Source organism: Mytilus californianus, unplaced genomic scaffold (assembly GCF_021869535.1).
Source record: "Mytilus californianus isolate M0D057914Y unplaced genomic scaffold, xbMytCali1.0.p SCAF_9, whole genome shotgun sequence".
NCBI classification, from domain to species: domain Eukaryota; kingdom Metazoa; phylum Mollusca; class Bivalvia; order Mytilida; family Mytilidae; genus Mytilus; species Mytilus californianus.
In genome coordinates this window covers 19156645-19170569 of record NW_026262745.1, presented here as the reverse complement: position 1 = coordinate 19170569, position 13925 = coordinate 19156645, and the positions used below count along the sequence as shown (strand labels likewise).

The 13925-nt window shown below is 32.4% G+C and overlaps 1 protein-coding gene across 1 annotated transcript in view; it reads right to left on the bottom strand.

Moving 5' to 3' along the window:
- Positions 1-13925, bottom strand: part of LOC127715798 (uncharacterized) — a 33828-nt gene that overhangs the window by 15719 nt on the left and 4184 nt on the right. Inside the window, exons 6-8 of the mRNA XM_052221937.1 lie at positions 12664-12874; positions 11967-12053; positions 11475-11552 (exon numbers count right to left, since the gene is read on the bottom strand). Of these exons, the coding sequence (XP_052077897.1) occupies positions 11475-11552; positions 11967-12053; positions 12664-12874 (376 nt within the window). The remainder of the gene's footprint in view (positions 1-11474; positions 11553-11966; positions 12054-12663; positions 12875-13925) is intronic.

Sequence of the window (13925 nt, the reverse complement as noted above, 5' to 3'; positions counted from 1 at the left end):
AACCAAAATTCGATATTCAAGCTTCTTAGTAATGGTTATGTTATTCGAACAGCCTTGGCATCGGAAGCCATCATCCGATGATGTAAAGTTGAAGTTTATTTCCCATGTATCAGTCGAAGTTTTTGTCATTTTCTTTCCTGTTGTCCAGTTTAAACCAAGTCCATTTCCTCTTATGTATAACATTTTGTTTTTAATTTCCTGAAATACAAATGTATGCGTATACATTTTGAAAATATATTAGATTCTATGAAAGTTCATATCTTGTTACTTACATTGTAGACATTCCAATAAAAAATTGTATCTGACCTTTTTACCGGTGTGCTTGTATTTGGTTTAAATTTTGAGAGTTTTCCTATACAGCTGGCAAAAATAAGCACCGTTCAGGATTAATGTTGTTTCAAATACTAACAGTATAATAAATTTTTAGTTTTGTAAAGATATGTTGAGACGACGAAGAGTTAAAATTGTGTGATTTTTCATTTTTCGTCGGTTTAAGTTGTTTAAAGCGATATTTATCATACAAAGCGGCATAACTCGGTTCTATAATGGCAAAAACTTGTATGTATTACTACTCTTTGTTACAGGTACCCAATATAAAAATCATGCAACAAAAATGCAAAATAGGATGTTTTTATAGTATTGCTGAATCTGTGAAAAGGAACAGTATGATATATTTTGAATAGCCAATTTTTTTGTTGGTGCAGAATGCTATTTATAAGCACTTTTTTGCTATTTCTTCTACAATTTTGTTTGAATGCCTATACATTGTAAAATGTTCGAAAGCATCACCCTTTTTTTGAAAACCTATAGTTTAACAGCGAAATTATGATGAGATATATGTTTTGAAAAATGGACGAATTTGCACTGCAGTTCGTAATGTTGTCCCTGTATCACAGTCGTCACAAATAACAGATATTTCAAGCCTCGGCTTATATTAATATGAAAAATCGTAAAATATGTTTTGGTGCAAATTTTTTATTCCGAGTCCCGGCGATATCATCCCAGTGCTAGAAAATGAAAATTACTTATATTAACACTCCTTACAGGCATTCTATATGTAGTAACATGAAAATATCTAAAAGTAGAACTTTTCTCCTGCCACTTGAAATTATTCATATTCGTGGCAATCAACATTATACAAACTTTACCTGGGAATACTGAATTAAATTTGTTTGTTACTTTACAACAAAGGAGGTGTCATCGGTTCACGGTTTAGGTCACATGACTCAAAATGTCACATCGTACAATCTACATTCGGTCTGGTACTGAACCATAAAAACTGGTTAATTGGTAAGAATTTGCTCCAGTTAAACCTACTCCATTTAGCTGGTAAAATATAAATGAATTGATTACAGTCACATAAAAACTCCTCATAGATACCAGGATTAAATTTTATATTTACGCCAGACGCGCGTTTCGTCTTCAAAAAGACTCATCAGTGAAAGGCCAAATAAAGTAAGAAGTTGAAGAGCTGAGTTGAGGACCAAAATTCCTAAAAGTTTTGCCAAATACAGCTAAGGTAATCTATTCCTTGGGTAGAAAAGCCTTATTTTTTCGAAAATTCAATGATTAACCTTTATTTATTTACCTTGATATTTATCTCCGGGTATTTAGCTATTATCCGAATCTCTAGGTCGGATCTTGACCTAGACTGGACTTCTGTTAAGCACTGTCCACCCATGCAATACCCGTGCTTGCCTTCTTGTGCTACACATGAAAGAGTCTCATTACAAAGACACTTAACATCCCAAATCAAAATTGAAACAAAACAGCATATCTGTAAAACCTGAAAGTCGTAATCTATAAGTTCGACATTAAATTCAAATACTATTTTATACTGTGAAAATATATATCTCGCATGTAACATGTCCACACCAAATACGTATACTAAGTAAACTCATATTTTTTAATATTGTGTTTTTCTGTGCGTATTTGTGTTATGTTTTATAGGGTTTTGTGTATATAGTTTATGCTTTGATGGTAATTATTCTACATGCACCATGTCTAAACAAATAAACTTATAGTTACGAAATGTTACATATTGGTTTAGCTTTTATAGCTGAAAAAAAACATCTATTACAAATTTATTTACCGTTAACCGAATCATGATTGATTCCCGTAAAACTGCGAAAAAAGGATTATCACTTTATCATTTAGTTAAATAGCTTCGTTGTAATTATATATCACAGTAGACATGATAGGAAAATTCAACACAAGCCCTGTACATTCGTATCAAATTAAATGGGCGACATAAACTCTATATGGATGTGTTGCTGCTGGAATGTTGCAACATAGATATTTAAAAGCACTCATTAAGAGATGTGGATTCATTCTTTTTTGCGTAACGTTAAGGAATCAATCGACCAACACTGTCAATTTCCAAATGTAGAGTCAAGTTATGAAGGAGTCCTACTTTTATCTATTGTTTTCTTTATTGCATGTTCAATGGGCAAGATGCGATGAACATGTCGGTAATTTTTTTAATGATTAAACGATAGAACATCATCTATACAGCGGAACTTGAAGGTATATCAAAATCAATATTCCTCGATTAATTACAGTCATGTTTGTACAAATCTGAGACTTATATAACAGTTATAGTAGTCTCAGTGTAAATATACTACTAAATGATTCGTACCTTTGTTTTTATATGAATTTCAATAGTGATTGTTTACAGAGAGAGTTTAACCTTTGGAATGCTAAACTGGACTTTATTTGGTTGTAATTTTGTGTGTATATCTATTCATGCATTTGTTTGTGTAGTTATGTATTCATATGGTTACTCATTTGTTTCTTTTTTGTTTCTTCTTTCAAAGAAAAAAGGTTAACTTTATTCACTGATTGTTGTTATTCTCATGAAACTATATTTCTTCGTTTCTATACGTATAGATTATGTTAAAGCTTTTAGATCAATACGTAAATTAATTTACTGAACTATATGTTGTCACCTAATGTTATTTTAATTCTAGTATTTTTTGTTCTTTTTTCATATTTATTTAATATTTCCGAGTTTGCAATATATAAAACAGTTCGTCTTAATGTTCTGTTTTTTTTCTTGGGCTTATTGACCTTGTACATTAACTACTGATATGATTACTTTTGTGAAATGATCCGATAAATACCAGAGTTCTATTAAACATCTCAAAAACAAATTATATATATACTAGGCAAAAACATTGGTTTTGATTTAAACATATCACATATATTAATTTCAAATATATTTTCAAGATAAAAACTAGTGACTTGAACGATTTATCTATCAAATTTACTCATTTGTAAAAACTTCGGAAATGACGTAACGTCATTTTTTTATTTCAAATAAGTAAGCATTTGTTTCAAAAATTGACCTGTATAGAGATGGAATCGAGTTGTCTTTTCGATCATTAATCGTGTCGGACACTATTGTTAACAAAAGGTCGCATTAAAAAATTGAAAAAGTTACACGCAAGTCAATGCCCCGTCTACGCCAAAATGAAAGAGAACGAGCTATTGAGATGTTGGCAGCAGAAATGACTCAAATGTAGGTTGCAAATCATTTTTATGTCTCTAGAATGACTATTGCAAGGCTTAAGACTCGTCTAAGAGAAACGTACACGACAAATTATCGTCCCCCAAGTGGCAGGCCACGCAAAACGACGTTACGTCAAGACAGGGACAATCGCATTATTAATCTCCGGAATCGGTTTGTAAACACATCACAAATAGCAGGCAAAACCCACGGAAAAAATAACAACAGAATGTCTGCTCAAACAGTTCGTAACCGATTGCGTCAAGTTAATCTAAGAGCACGTTGTCCGTTGAAGGGATCTTCCCTTACGCAGCGTCGCAGGATGGCGCGACTTCAATGGACTCGGGTACGGATTCGATGGAATGGGCTAACATGGAGACAGGTTCTTTTTACCGATGAATCAAACTTCAACTTGAAATTTATCGACGGCAGAGCCAGGGTCTACCGGAGGCGCAATGAACGATTTTCTGACGTGTGCGTACAGCAAACAGATCGGTTTGGTGGTGGCAGAATTTTTGTATGGAGCGGAATAACCTACCAGGAACGCACTGAGCTCAAAATCATTGATGGTAACCTAAATGCAACAAGGTATAGGGACGAAATTCTGGCTCCAGTTGTTCTCCCGTTTCTCCGAAGGCATCGTTTTAACGACGTTTTTCAGCAGGACAACGCCCGTTGTCACGTGGCACACATTTCAATGAATTATTTGGAAAATATTCACATTCGTGTGTTACCATGGCCAGCAATGTCTCCAGATTTACCGCCACTCGATTATCTGAAGGACGAACTTGGACGACGTTTCAGAAATAGAAAAAGTATAAAGGATCTTACAAACATGTAACGTTTCTTTTTTGTCTGGTATATGTTTGTCATTTTTTTTGTAGGTCATTCATACCTTATGAAAAAGAAGAATGTCTTCCGAGATCCGAAATTTAAAATTAAATTCGAAATTGGATATATGAAGTTTAAAGTTCTTGTTTTTACAATCCTTGTCAACAAAATATTATATGTGGTAATAGTCAGGGAACTATCTAATACACGAGACTTCCTTCCATTTCACATTTTGAACCATGGAAAATTGTTAAGTAAGGTAAGTGACTAACTAACTAATACACAGCTGGATCATTAACCAATTTTCAGCTTCTCATGACGACCACTACAAAAACATTCGTTCAACACACAAGAGGTAAAGCAATCTTTTTTTTTTAAAGAATTCCAATATCATTTTTTCATTTGAGTTTTCAACGGAAATGACTGCTTTATAATGGTATGAAAATGGGGAGATGAGATATTAAAAGAGTAAAACTTCTTACAAATCATAAACGATCAAACATTTAAAACATTAAAAAGCTATATTTGAAAAAAAAGAAACCAAAAGAAACCTTATTAAATAGAAGCCTGCATTCTAGCGCATTCCGGTATAAGAAGTAGTTCTGTAAAATACCAATTTTGGGGTTTGTTTTACAGTATGTAATTATGTATGTCCTACCGCGTAATTTGAATTGAATTGTTGTGTCAAATTTATTGTTTGTAATTAATTGTAAAATAAACTTATTAAACTGGATGTTCTTTTTGATTGTTTTTGTTCCACAAATTAGTGTGTTCTGGAGCTCGTTGTCTACATATTGTCCATGGTTGTCTTTACTGTGTTATGTTCTTTCCTTAGCTTTCTTTTCATTTCTTTCTTAGATTAAATTATTAAGGTACTGGCTACGATTACGATTTTCGTTTGTGGTTAATTATCAGAATAGAAGGTAAGATTGGTAGTGATTAATTACGGACGTAACGAAAATATTTTTGTCGTATCCTGTGCTAATTATTTAACAGAAATTAATGACATTGGATAAATTCGTCATAATCTTCTGTTTGTTATTAAGAACTCTCTGCCGCTTATTGGATATCGATTACGAGTGTTCATTTGACTTTTCAAGATTTTCAAGCTTTCTTCAGCCAGAGGACAAGAGTTATTGGTAGTAATCATTTATAACAAAAGAAATAAAAAGAAAGCTAAATCACAGTATTAATTCAAAAAATGATATGTAGTTGAGTCATAGGGATCAAATGGAAGCTGTTAACTATTGCATATGTGATCAAGGAACATTTTTATTAAACTCTGGTAATTGAAAGCCATCATCATCACTCAACATCTGAACTGTCCTAAAGATTATGATTGTTATACTCTAGATGCATAATCATAGCTTTGAAGACGCCGTCAACAAAAAAAAGTCTTTTCATTTCTGTCGACTTTGGCCGTTGCCATGTGGGTTCTGCGAACAAACACTGCTTACTCTAATCCTCTCGATTTTAGTGATATATTCAGTCACTAAACATGGAATCAGACCGTGTCGAATCATAACATTAATAAAAATTCTCGTTGCAAACAAAAGCAAGGAAGTACAAGTAGTAAAAAGCTATTTATAAATAAACATGATGTTGTTCTCTGTTTATTGCGTAATACAGGTTATTCAACTTGTCTTTCATTCAAGAAAGTTTAGACTCAAAATTTGGCATAGAATTCTGATATATATATTCATATTATTTTTGAATGTCAGTTTTTAAACCTGCCTGAAAACTGCTTGAAACGGACAAGTTGACCGGTAGTCGGTTTACTGGTAGTCGATTATTTATTAAGGAAAATACTGACATCTAGCTTACGGATGTTTGAACAATTAAATATTGTTTTGAGCATAATAATGTCTTAAATCGAAATAAATACATTGCATGCACTTCTTCGGAAACTCAGTTAGCATGGTTAGTGTAAACAATATATTGTTATGAATTATACGAATTACAATATATATGCACATTCACAAATAGGATTCAGAAAGAAGCAACAAGAGATTATGTTAATCTGTCTCCATGAAACTCAGTTTCAAATGAATATATTGAACCGAATTTCTCAGCTCAAACTTTAGTAACAAATTGCATTATTTTGAATTTGCTATCATGAATAGCGCGTACATGTGTAATGTAATTATTTTTTACAGTAAAAAGTAAAATCACTAAAGTACTGAACTCCGAGGAAAATTCAAAACGGAAAGTCCCTAATCAAATGGCAAAATCAAGAGCTCAAATACATCAAACGAATGGCTAACAACTGTCATATTCCTGACTTAGTACAGGTATTTTCTCATGTAAAAAATGGTGGATTGAACCTGGTTTTAAAGCTAGCTAAACCTCTCACTTGTATGACAGTCGCATCAAATTCCATTATATTGACAACGATGTGTGAACAAAACAAACAGACACAATAGGTAAAAATGTCACAAATAAGTAAACAAGTTTCTGTTTTATAAATGAAAATGAAATAATAATAATTAATATCAAAATAAATTAACAAAACTGACAAAATATTGTATATACATAACTCATAATTACCTTTGAACGCATTATATATCTCACGTTATCTTAAATACACTCTTCACTGCGTTTTATCATATTGGTGTAACATGTATTTTGTTATTTCACAACGTAGGTTTTTACATTAGAGATATAATTTGTCGAACATCATTTCAGAGGTGATTTAGGGTCAATCTCTGTTATAGATTGTTATAGGATCTTGCACACAACTTCATCTTGTTAAGCTTGAACGTAAAGTCGAATAAGTTAAATGTTATCTCTATTATTTTTTTCTGATTATAATAATTATAATTGAAAAACTACCTTTAACTAGATGTAAATTTGTATAAGTATTCTCGTATAATCGATAAAAAAGTGGTTTTGAAATCATCAAATTGTTAAAAACAATCCATATATTTTTCTTAAGAACTTATAAGTTCTTCTTTAATGGCCGTTTTATGATTGATATAAAATAAGCAGTGAGCCACTGACTTGTTTTTGATGTATTCAGTTACGGCAGTGCAGAAGTTCGAAAGATTATAATTTACCACACATCACCGCAAAGACGGTTTTTCACCAATAACTCAAATTAAACTTTGGGTATCCCCCTCCACCCAAAAAACACCATGAAAAACAAAATAATAAAAAAACAACCAAAAAATAAAATTAAAAACGCATAAACACAAACAAAATATAAAAACAAACAAAACCAAAAGCATGGAATAATCAATTTCAGAAAAAAAAATCTAAGAAATTAGTGAGAAGATTATTTTTAGAAAGTTTTCCAAAGATTTTATGTGCATTCTAAAAAACTATTGACTTAAACAGATAACTCTATGACCTAAGGAAAACGACAGTTCACAAAAACCTTTAAAGAAAACTGAAGATGAAATGCATCTTACCCCAACGAAAACCGGGACTCCATTAGTGACACCCGCGCAATGTTACTCTTGATAATCTACATTGAATAGTCATATAAAGAACAACGTATACAATTGACAAATCTGTCTTAGCTAATCCTTCGACATCACTATATTCAAAAACAGTCGGTACATGACCTTAATGGTACATTGTACATGACCTAAAGTGTAAGCAGAGTTTTACAGGATAAACAAGATTTACCCGATAGAAAAAAAAAAAATACATTGAAAAAAACAGTTCATGTTCCACTATTTGGACCCACGACATCACTGCAACTTAACTTTCACTGATATCGCCATCGGGATAAGAATAACAGAATTGTGGCTATAAGTGCAACATATCTGAGTTGATCGCTAAATCTTACAAAAATCTACAACATATCACGTTCCTTGACCTTATCCCTAACTAACGATTACTAAAGTGTTATTGCATCACGGGATAGACATTGTAAAGGTGGTAAATATTCTTGCCTGGACTTAACCAATCAACAACCTCATTTTTACCTCTAAATGGTATACATAAATGTGTTAGCTTGTGTATATAAATGTATGAGCCTTAGATGTGTTTCATATTCCGAGTATATGATGACCATTCTACAAATATACTATCAGGAGAATGAAGAATTTTACTGATGCACCAGTAAGTTGAACTAACATTTGACCACGATTTCATTACACGATTTGCTTTCTAGTACTAAGCACACCTTCTAATAGTGTTGAATGCGCATGCCAAGTTTCCTTACCTAACACAAAGGGGTTTTAAAGATGAAGAAGGAACCCGATTTTTGTACAGGAGTGACAAAGTTTTTCACCATGACTTTCACGCTACGGTGTGTATACGCAAAACACTTTCTAACAGTTCTGGATAATCATGCCAAATGTATTTACCCAACTCCTATAGGGCAGAATCAAATTGTGTTTGAAGGTCGAACTCACGCACAGATGGAAGGATGGACGGAGAAGCCGATTCTTATAGGTTTTCCGCTGGATTAAAATTTCGTTGTGGGCTATGATTGACAATGAAACAAATAAAACAAAATGAACACGAATGAAAAACACTTACTTAAGATACCAGGCTTATAATTTTGTACGCCAGACGCGCGTTTCGTATACAAAAGACTCATCGGTGACGCTCAAATAAAGAAGTTAAAAGGCCAAACACAAGTACGAAGTTGAAGAACATTGCGGACCCAAAAATCTGAAAGGTTTTGCAAAAAATAGCTAACTACGGTATTCTATTCCATGGGTAAAACATCCTCAGTATTTCTAACAACAAATATTTACTTAATAATTAATAAGTTTATTGGTCATATTATGTTACAATTGCATAATATATAACAACATAAAAGAGTTCATTAATTTGCTGCACCATGTCTATTCGATATTTGAAAATTTATTCAGTGCTTGAACCCAAATATAACATAAAACCAAAATTAAATCATACAATCATTGAAGAGCAGCTTTATCCAAAAGAACATACAACCAAACCCGGATAGGGAATCAGCGCTATATAAAAATAAAAAGATGTGGTATGATAGCCAATGAGACCACTCTTCAACAGAGACCAAATGACATAGAATTAAGCAGTTATAGGTCACCGTACGGCCTTCCATAATGAAAAAAACCCATACCGCATAGCAAACTATAAAAGACCCCGAAATGACAGATGTAAAACAATTCAAACGAGCAACTAACGGACTGGTTTATGCACACAACAATAAATGAAAAAACAAATATGATACCGGTATACAGCAACAAACAACAATTACCTAATTACAGGCTCCCGACTTGGGACAGGCACATACAGAATGTGGCGGGGTTAAAGATGTTTGCGGGCGCCCAATCCTGGGACAGTGGTGTAACAGCACAACATAAGAACAAACAATAAAAAAGAATTAAAAATGACTGAGGCAGATATATTCTTATATTTCAAATGATTTTTTTAATATCTATAACTTTTAATTAACAATATCCGTATGTTGCAGTACCAAGGAACTGAGCTGCTAGATAAGTTTTCTGTAATTCGAATAGCGTTATGATCTACATATTTGGGAGTCATCCTTTTTTCTGTTGAGTAGTTTTGAACACGTTAACATGTATCTTCCTTTTTTTTGTGTACAATATTGTATTGTTTATAATTACAAAAGACAGTTTATAGAAATGGGTACATTACGTCACTCTGGTATACCCTGAGATTTACTTGGTAAGTAAGTTCGTCACTCGAGTTTCTTTTACATTGCTTGCATTATCACAATTATAAACACGTTATTTGCAAGCACACACAAAAAAAGTTTTAACCAACAAAATAAAAAGTATCATGATTTTTTTTCACCAATATTCAGCACAAAAAAAAACCCATATAAAACCACAATTAAAAATTCACGTACACATCTACTTATAACGTAAACTAAAATATTATTGCAATTCTAAGAACAGATATTGTAAAAAAATGGTTGATTTTCCAAAATATAAAAGGCAAAAAAAATACTGGACAACAACCAAAAGTGTAGAAAATATCAATGGTCCCAAAGTTTATCCTAATCGTATACATGTACCATTGAGTGTTATTATGTATTTATACATATACCCCCTTCTTGCAAACACTTAGCATTTATAATAAGATTACCCAAAATGGATTTCTTATTTTAGTTGCATCTGATTTCTTTTCAATAAACTTGGACAATTCCCTTCGTGCCTAATGGTCCATCATTCTCCGTGTATAAAGCAGGCCATACACAGTAATCTATGATGGAACCTCTCTTTGTAAATTCCTTGTATACGTCACGGTTTATGTATGATCTTCTCACTGGTCCTTCGTCTATATACATTGGTGGGTTCTGGACTACCATTAACCATGACAAATAAACACATCGGTTAAAGTATGGAGTGTTTAAAATCTCTGAAAGGAGATCATAATCCTTCTGGTCCCATTTTAGAAGATGTGCTTGAAACTCTGGTTTATCAACTATCATCTAAAATTGAAATTTAAATAAATCCTGTACTTTACACAAATCAAATAGAATATTTCAAATTTTAAGAATTGATTTGAAAATTGTAATACACATTGTTGAAAAATAAAAATACTTTTGTCTTACGTTTTGCGTGTGTTAATTGCATGAATTTAGAGATAAAGTAGACGCATCCCACTTTTAATTTGAATGTATACGTCATTATAAGTTGTTTTTTATGTATATAAATCAAGACATGGTTCAATCTGAGATTACTATATGTAGTCCAAGTTTCAATGGTGCGAATCAAAATATGATGCTCGATTGGCAAGGTAGCGCAGGAAACGAGTCATGCAAGGGGTTTCATATTGTGACGAACGGTTGATCTGTATAACATCTATACCTGTAAACCTTACTCATACTCTACATATCGTATTGATTTGATTGTTTTATATTCTCATTCAAATCATAGTTTTTCCTTATTCGTATAACTTTTTTAAGGTAAAAAAATCATTATTATGTATCGGTTGGTTCAAAACATCAGTATGTTGTTCATAACTACGACGGGAGTCAGAAAGACATCGTCAGACTATTCTGTTCTCCAAAAAGACGTGTTACGAGATTTTCCAAAGTGCTTCGAAGAATGATATAGACGTAGAAATACATCAATAATTTGATTACTATTCGATAGACTGACATCACATGAATAATCTTATACAAACATTATTGAAAAATTAGTTTTTTGAACAACTGTCATACCTTTTGCAAATTGACAGCGCACATAGTTGACGTGGACTTCCTAAATTCCTTGACTTGTTTCATTTCTGCTTTATGCCGCTGAAAATACAATAAAATATAAAATCGTTTGCATCCTCAGATATAATGTAATATGCAGAGGTAACATGTTTTAGTTTGTTTTCTTCGCAGGAGCGCTTACATTTTTGATTAATTTTAATTGTTAGGAAAATATTTTTTTTATCTGGAATCGAGTTATAGAACTTGAAGGAATTTAATGTATTGTAAATACTTTATCAGTTTCATATGTAACTAGGTTATGGTTGCCTGAAACTTGAATAAAAGTTGTGGACGTTCTCAAGTCACTCAAATGTTGTCCTCCATTAGACCTCAAATAATAAGCAAAGGATGAGATACCATGAGAGTATCAAATTAAAAGAAAATATGAGGCAGCAGCCAAACAACGTTTTCCGTGAAGAGATAGATAAGTTTTTGCGATAGCACTAGTTTAGTTACCTGTGAGTTTTCTACATCAACAAACAAAGCAGACATCAGATCTTTTGTTTGATTGTCCGATATTTTTTGACAGGTCTTAAAGCAATTCTAAAAATAATACGTGTATATATGTATTTTTACACAAACATTGAAATGAGGTCTAACCATACAGTTACACAAGATAAATAAATAAAATAAAAAAACTAATAAATAAATAAAATAAATAAATAAACAAAATTCACTATCTGTCTAATTACTTGTAACAATTTATTATGTAGCCTGATAGATTTTACACTGTAACTATTTATTCAAAGTCGTCAGTTTGATGAGTTAAGGAAATTGTAAAGCTCTCTGTGTATTCTATCGACCATCGTTGAGTAACAGAACAGTCCGTGACATGAATTAAATGGTAAACTTAGCTCTAATCCGAAATTTGCAATGACAATAGAAGATCTTGAAGTCCTAGGCAAGTATGCTGGAACGACCTTTGCAGAGTATGATTTTTATAGTGAAAGTATTATGTCACTTGTCCAGTTTTGTTAAAGCTATCATTTTAAAAGTAGCTTAATATTTAACATGCTTACTATTTATGACTTGTAATCACAACAAACTCGAAGATATAAATATACGTGCAAAGGAAACATTATGTTATTTCTTTTAAAACTTTATCTAAGCTTTGTATTTCACCAGTCACGTAAGACAAATCTTAATAGAATACCTGGTTAACTAAAAATAAGTGTTTTATAACAATATGTGCCTGCCATCTCCCAGTTATTGACAACTGATCCAAGGTTTGCCTCCATTCTTCTTCGTATAGTTTACCAAACATTTCTATGATCTGTTTTGGCATAACTTGTTCATCATATTCTACATCACGTGAACGAGCACTGCCAATAGAGCTTAACGTTCGTCCAGCCATCTCAATGAATCTAGTAAATTATTTTAGGATAATAAAAGTAATGCAATTTGTTTTGTTTTGATTTTTTGTTTTCTTTTTTACAGCTACATGTACATGCAACTATGCCTTTCAAAGCTACATGTACATGCAACTATGCCTTTGTATAGCTTCATGTTCATGCAACTATGCCTTTGTATAGCTACATGTACATGCAACTATGCCTTTTTTAGCTACGTGTACATGCAACTATGCCTTTTTACAGCTACATGTACATACAACTATGCCTTCTTATAGCTACATGTAACGCTGTTAGTTGCAAACAGTTGCTACGTCATATGGTCTCTAGTGGATAGTTGTCTCATTTGCAATCATACCACATCTCCCTTTGTTATATTGGACTATTTTTATTATTGAGACACATTAAGCAATGTCTGCAATTTGTCTTTTAAGATATAAATGAGGTTTAATAATTAAGGTCCAATTTCTGTGTGTAGAAACCCTGTTAACCCGTAAAATCCAATATGCTTGCTTTGTATGTATCAAAAACGGTGAAACCCCATCACATTGTTTGCCTGTACGCTTTATCAATTCATGTTATCTGGACCATGTATTGTTCGTCCTTGTATTTCTGTGTTCATATATCCATATTTTTGTAGGAGTCGGGTGATAGTGTTTGATGTGGTCTGTCACAGTGCATTGTGTGGTATATTTGGCGATCATTCATGTTTTCCCTTTTTATGTAGTCTTTAATAAAACGTGCCATAAACAATTTCCTTGATACTAGCGCATTGTGTGAAAATAGAAAATAAATGCTCCAATGATACATATGAACATTGCAGCAAGTAGAAAACCAAACTTCGTTATAAAAGTAGTGTTATGAATAATTTTTATTTCGTGGGAAGATATGAAATATATATGAAATGTATTAACAATATATCTGGTATTCAAGAGAGGCGAAAAATACCAAAGGGACATTCAAACTCATAATTCGGAAATAAACTGACAATATGCTGGATCAGGGCTACTAACACTAACAAAAAACACCCACGTACTTTCATTTTTGTAAGCAGAGTGTACTGTTA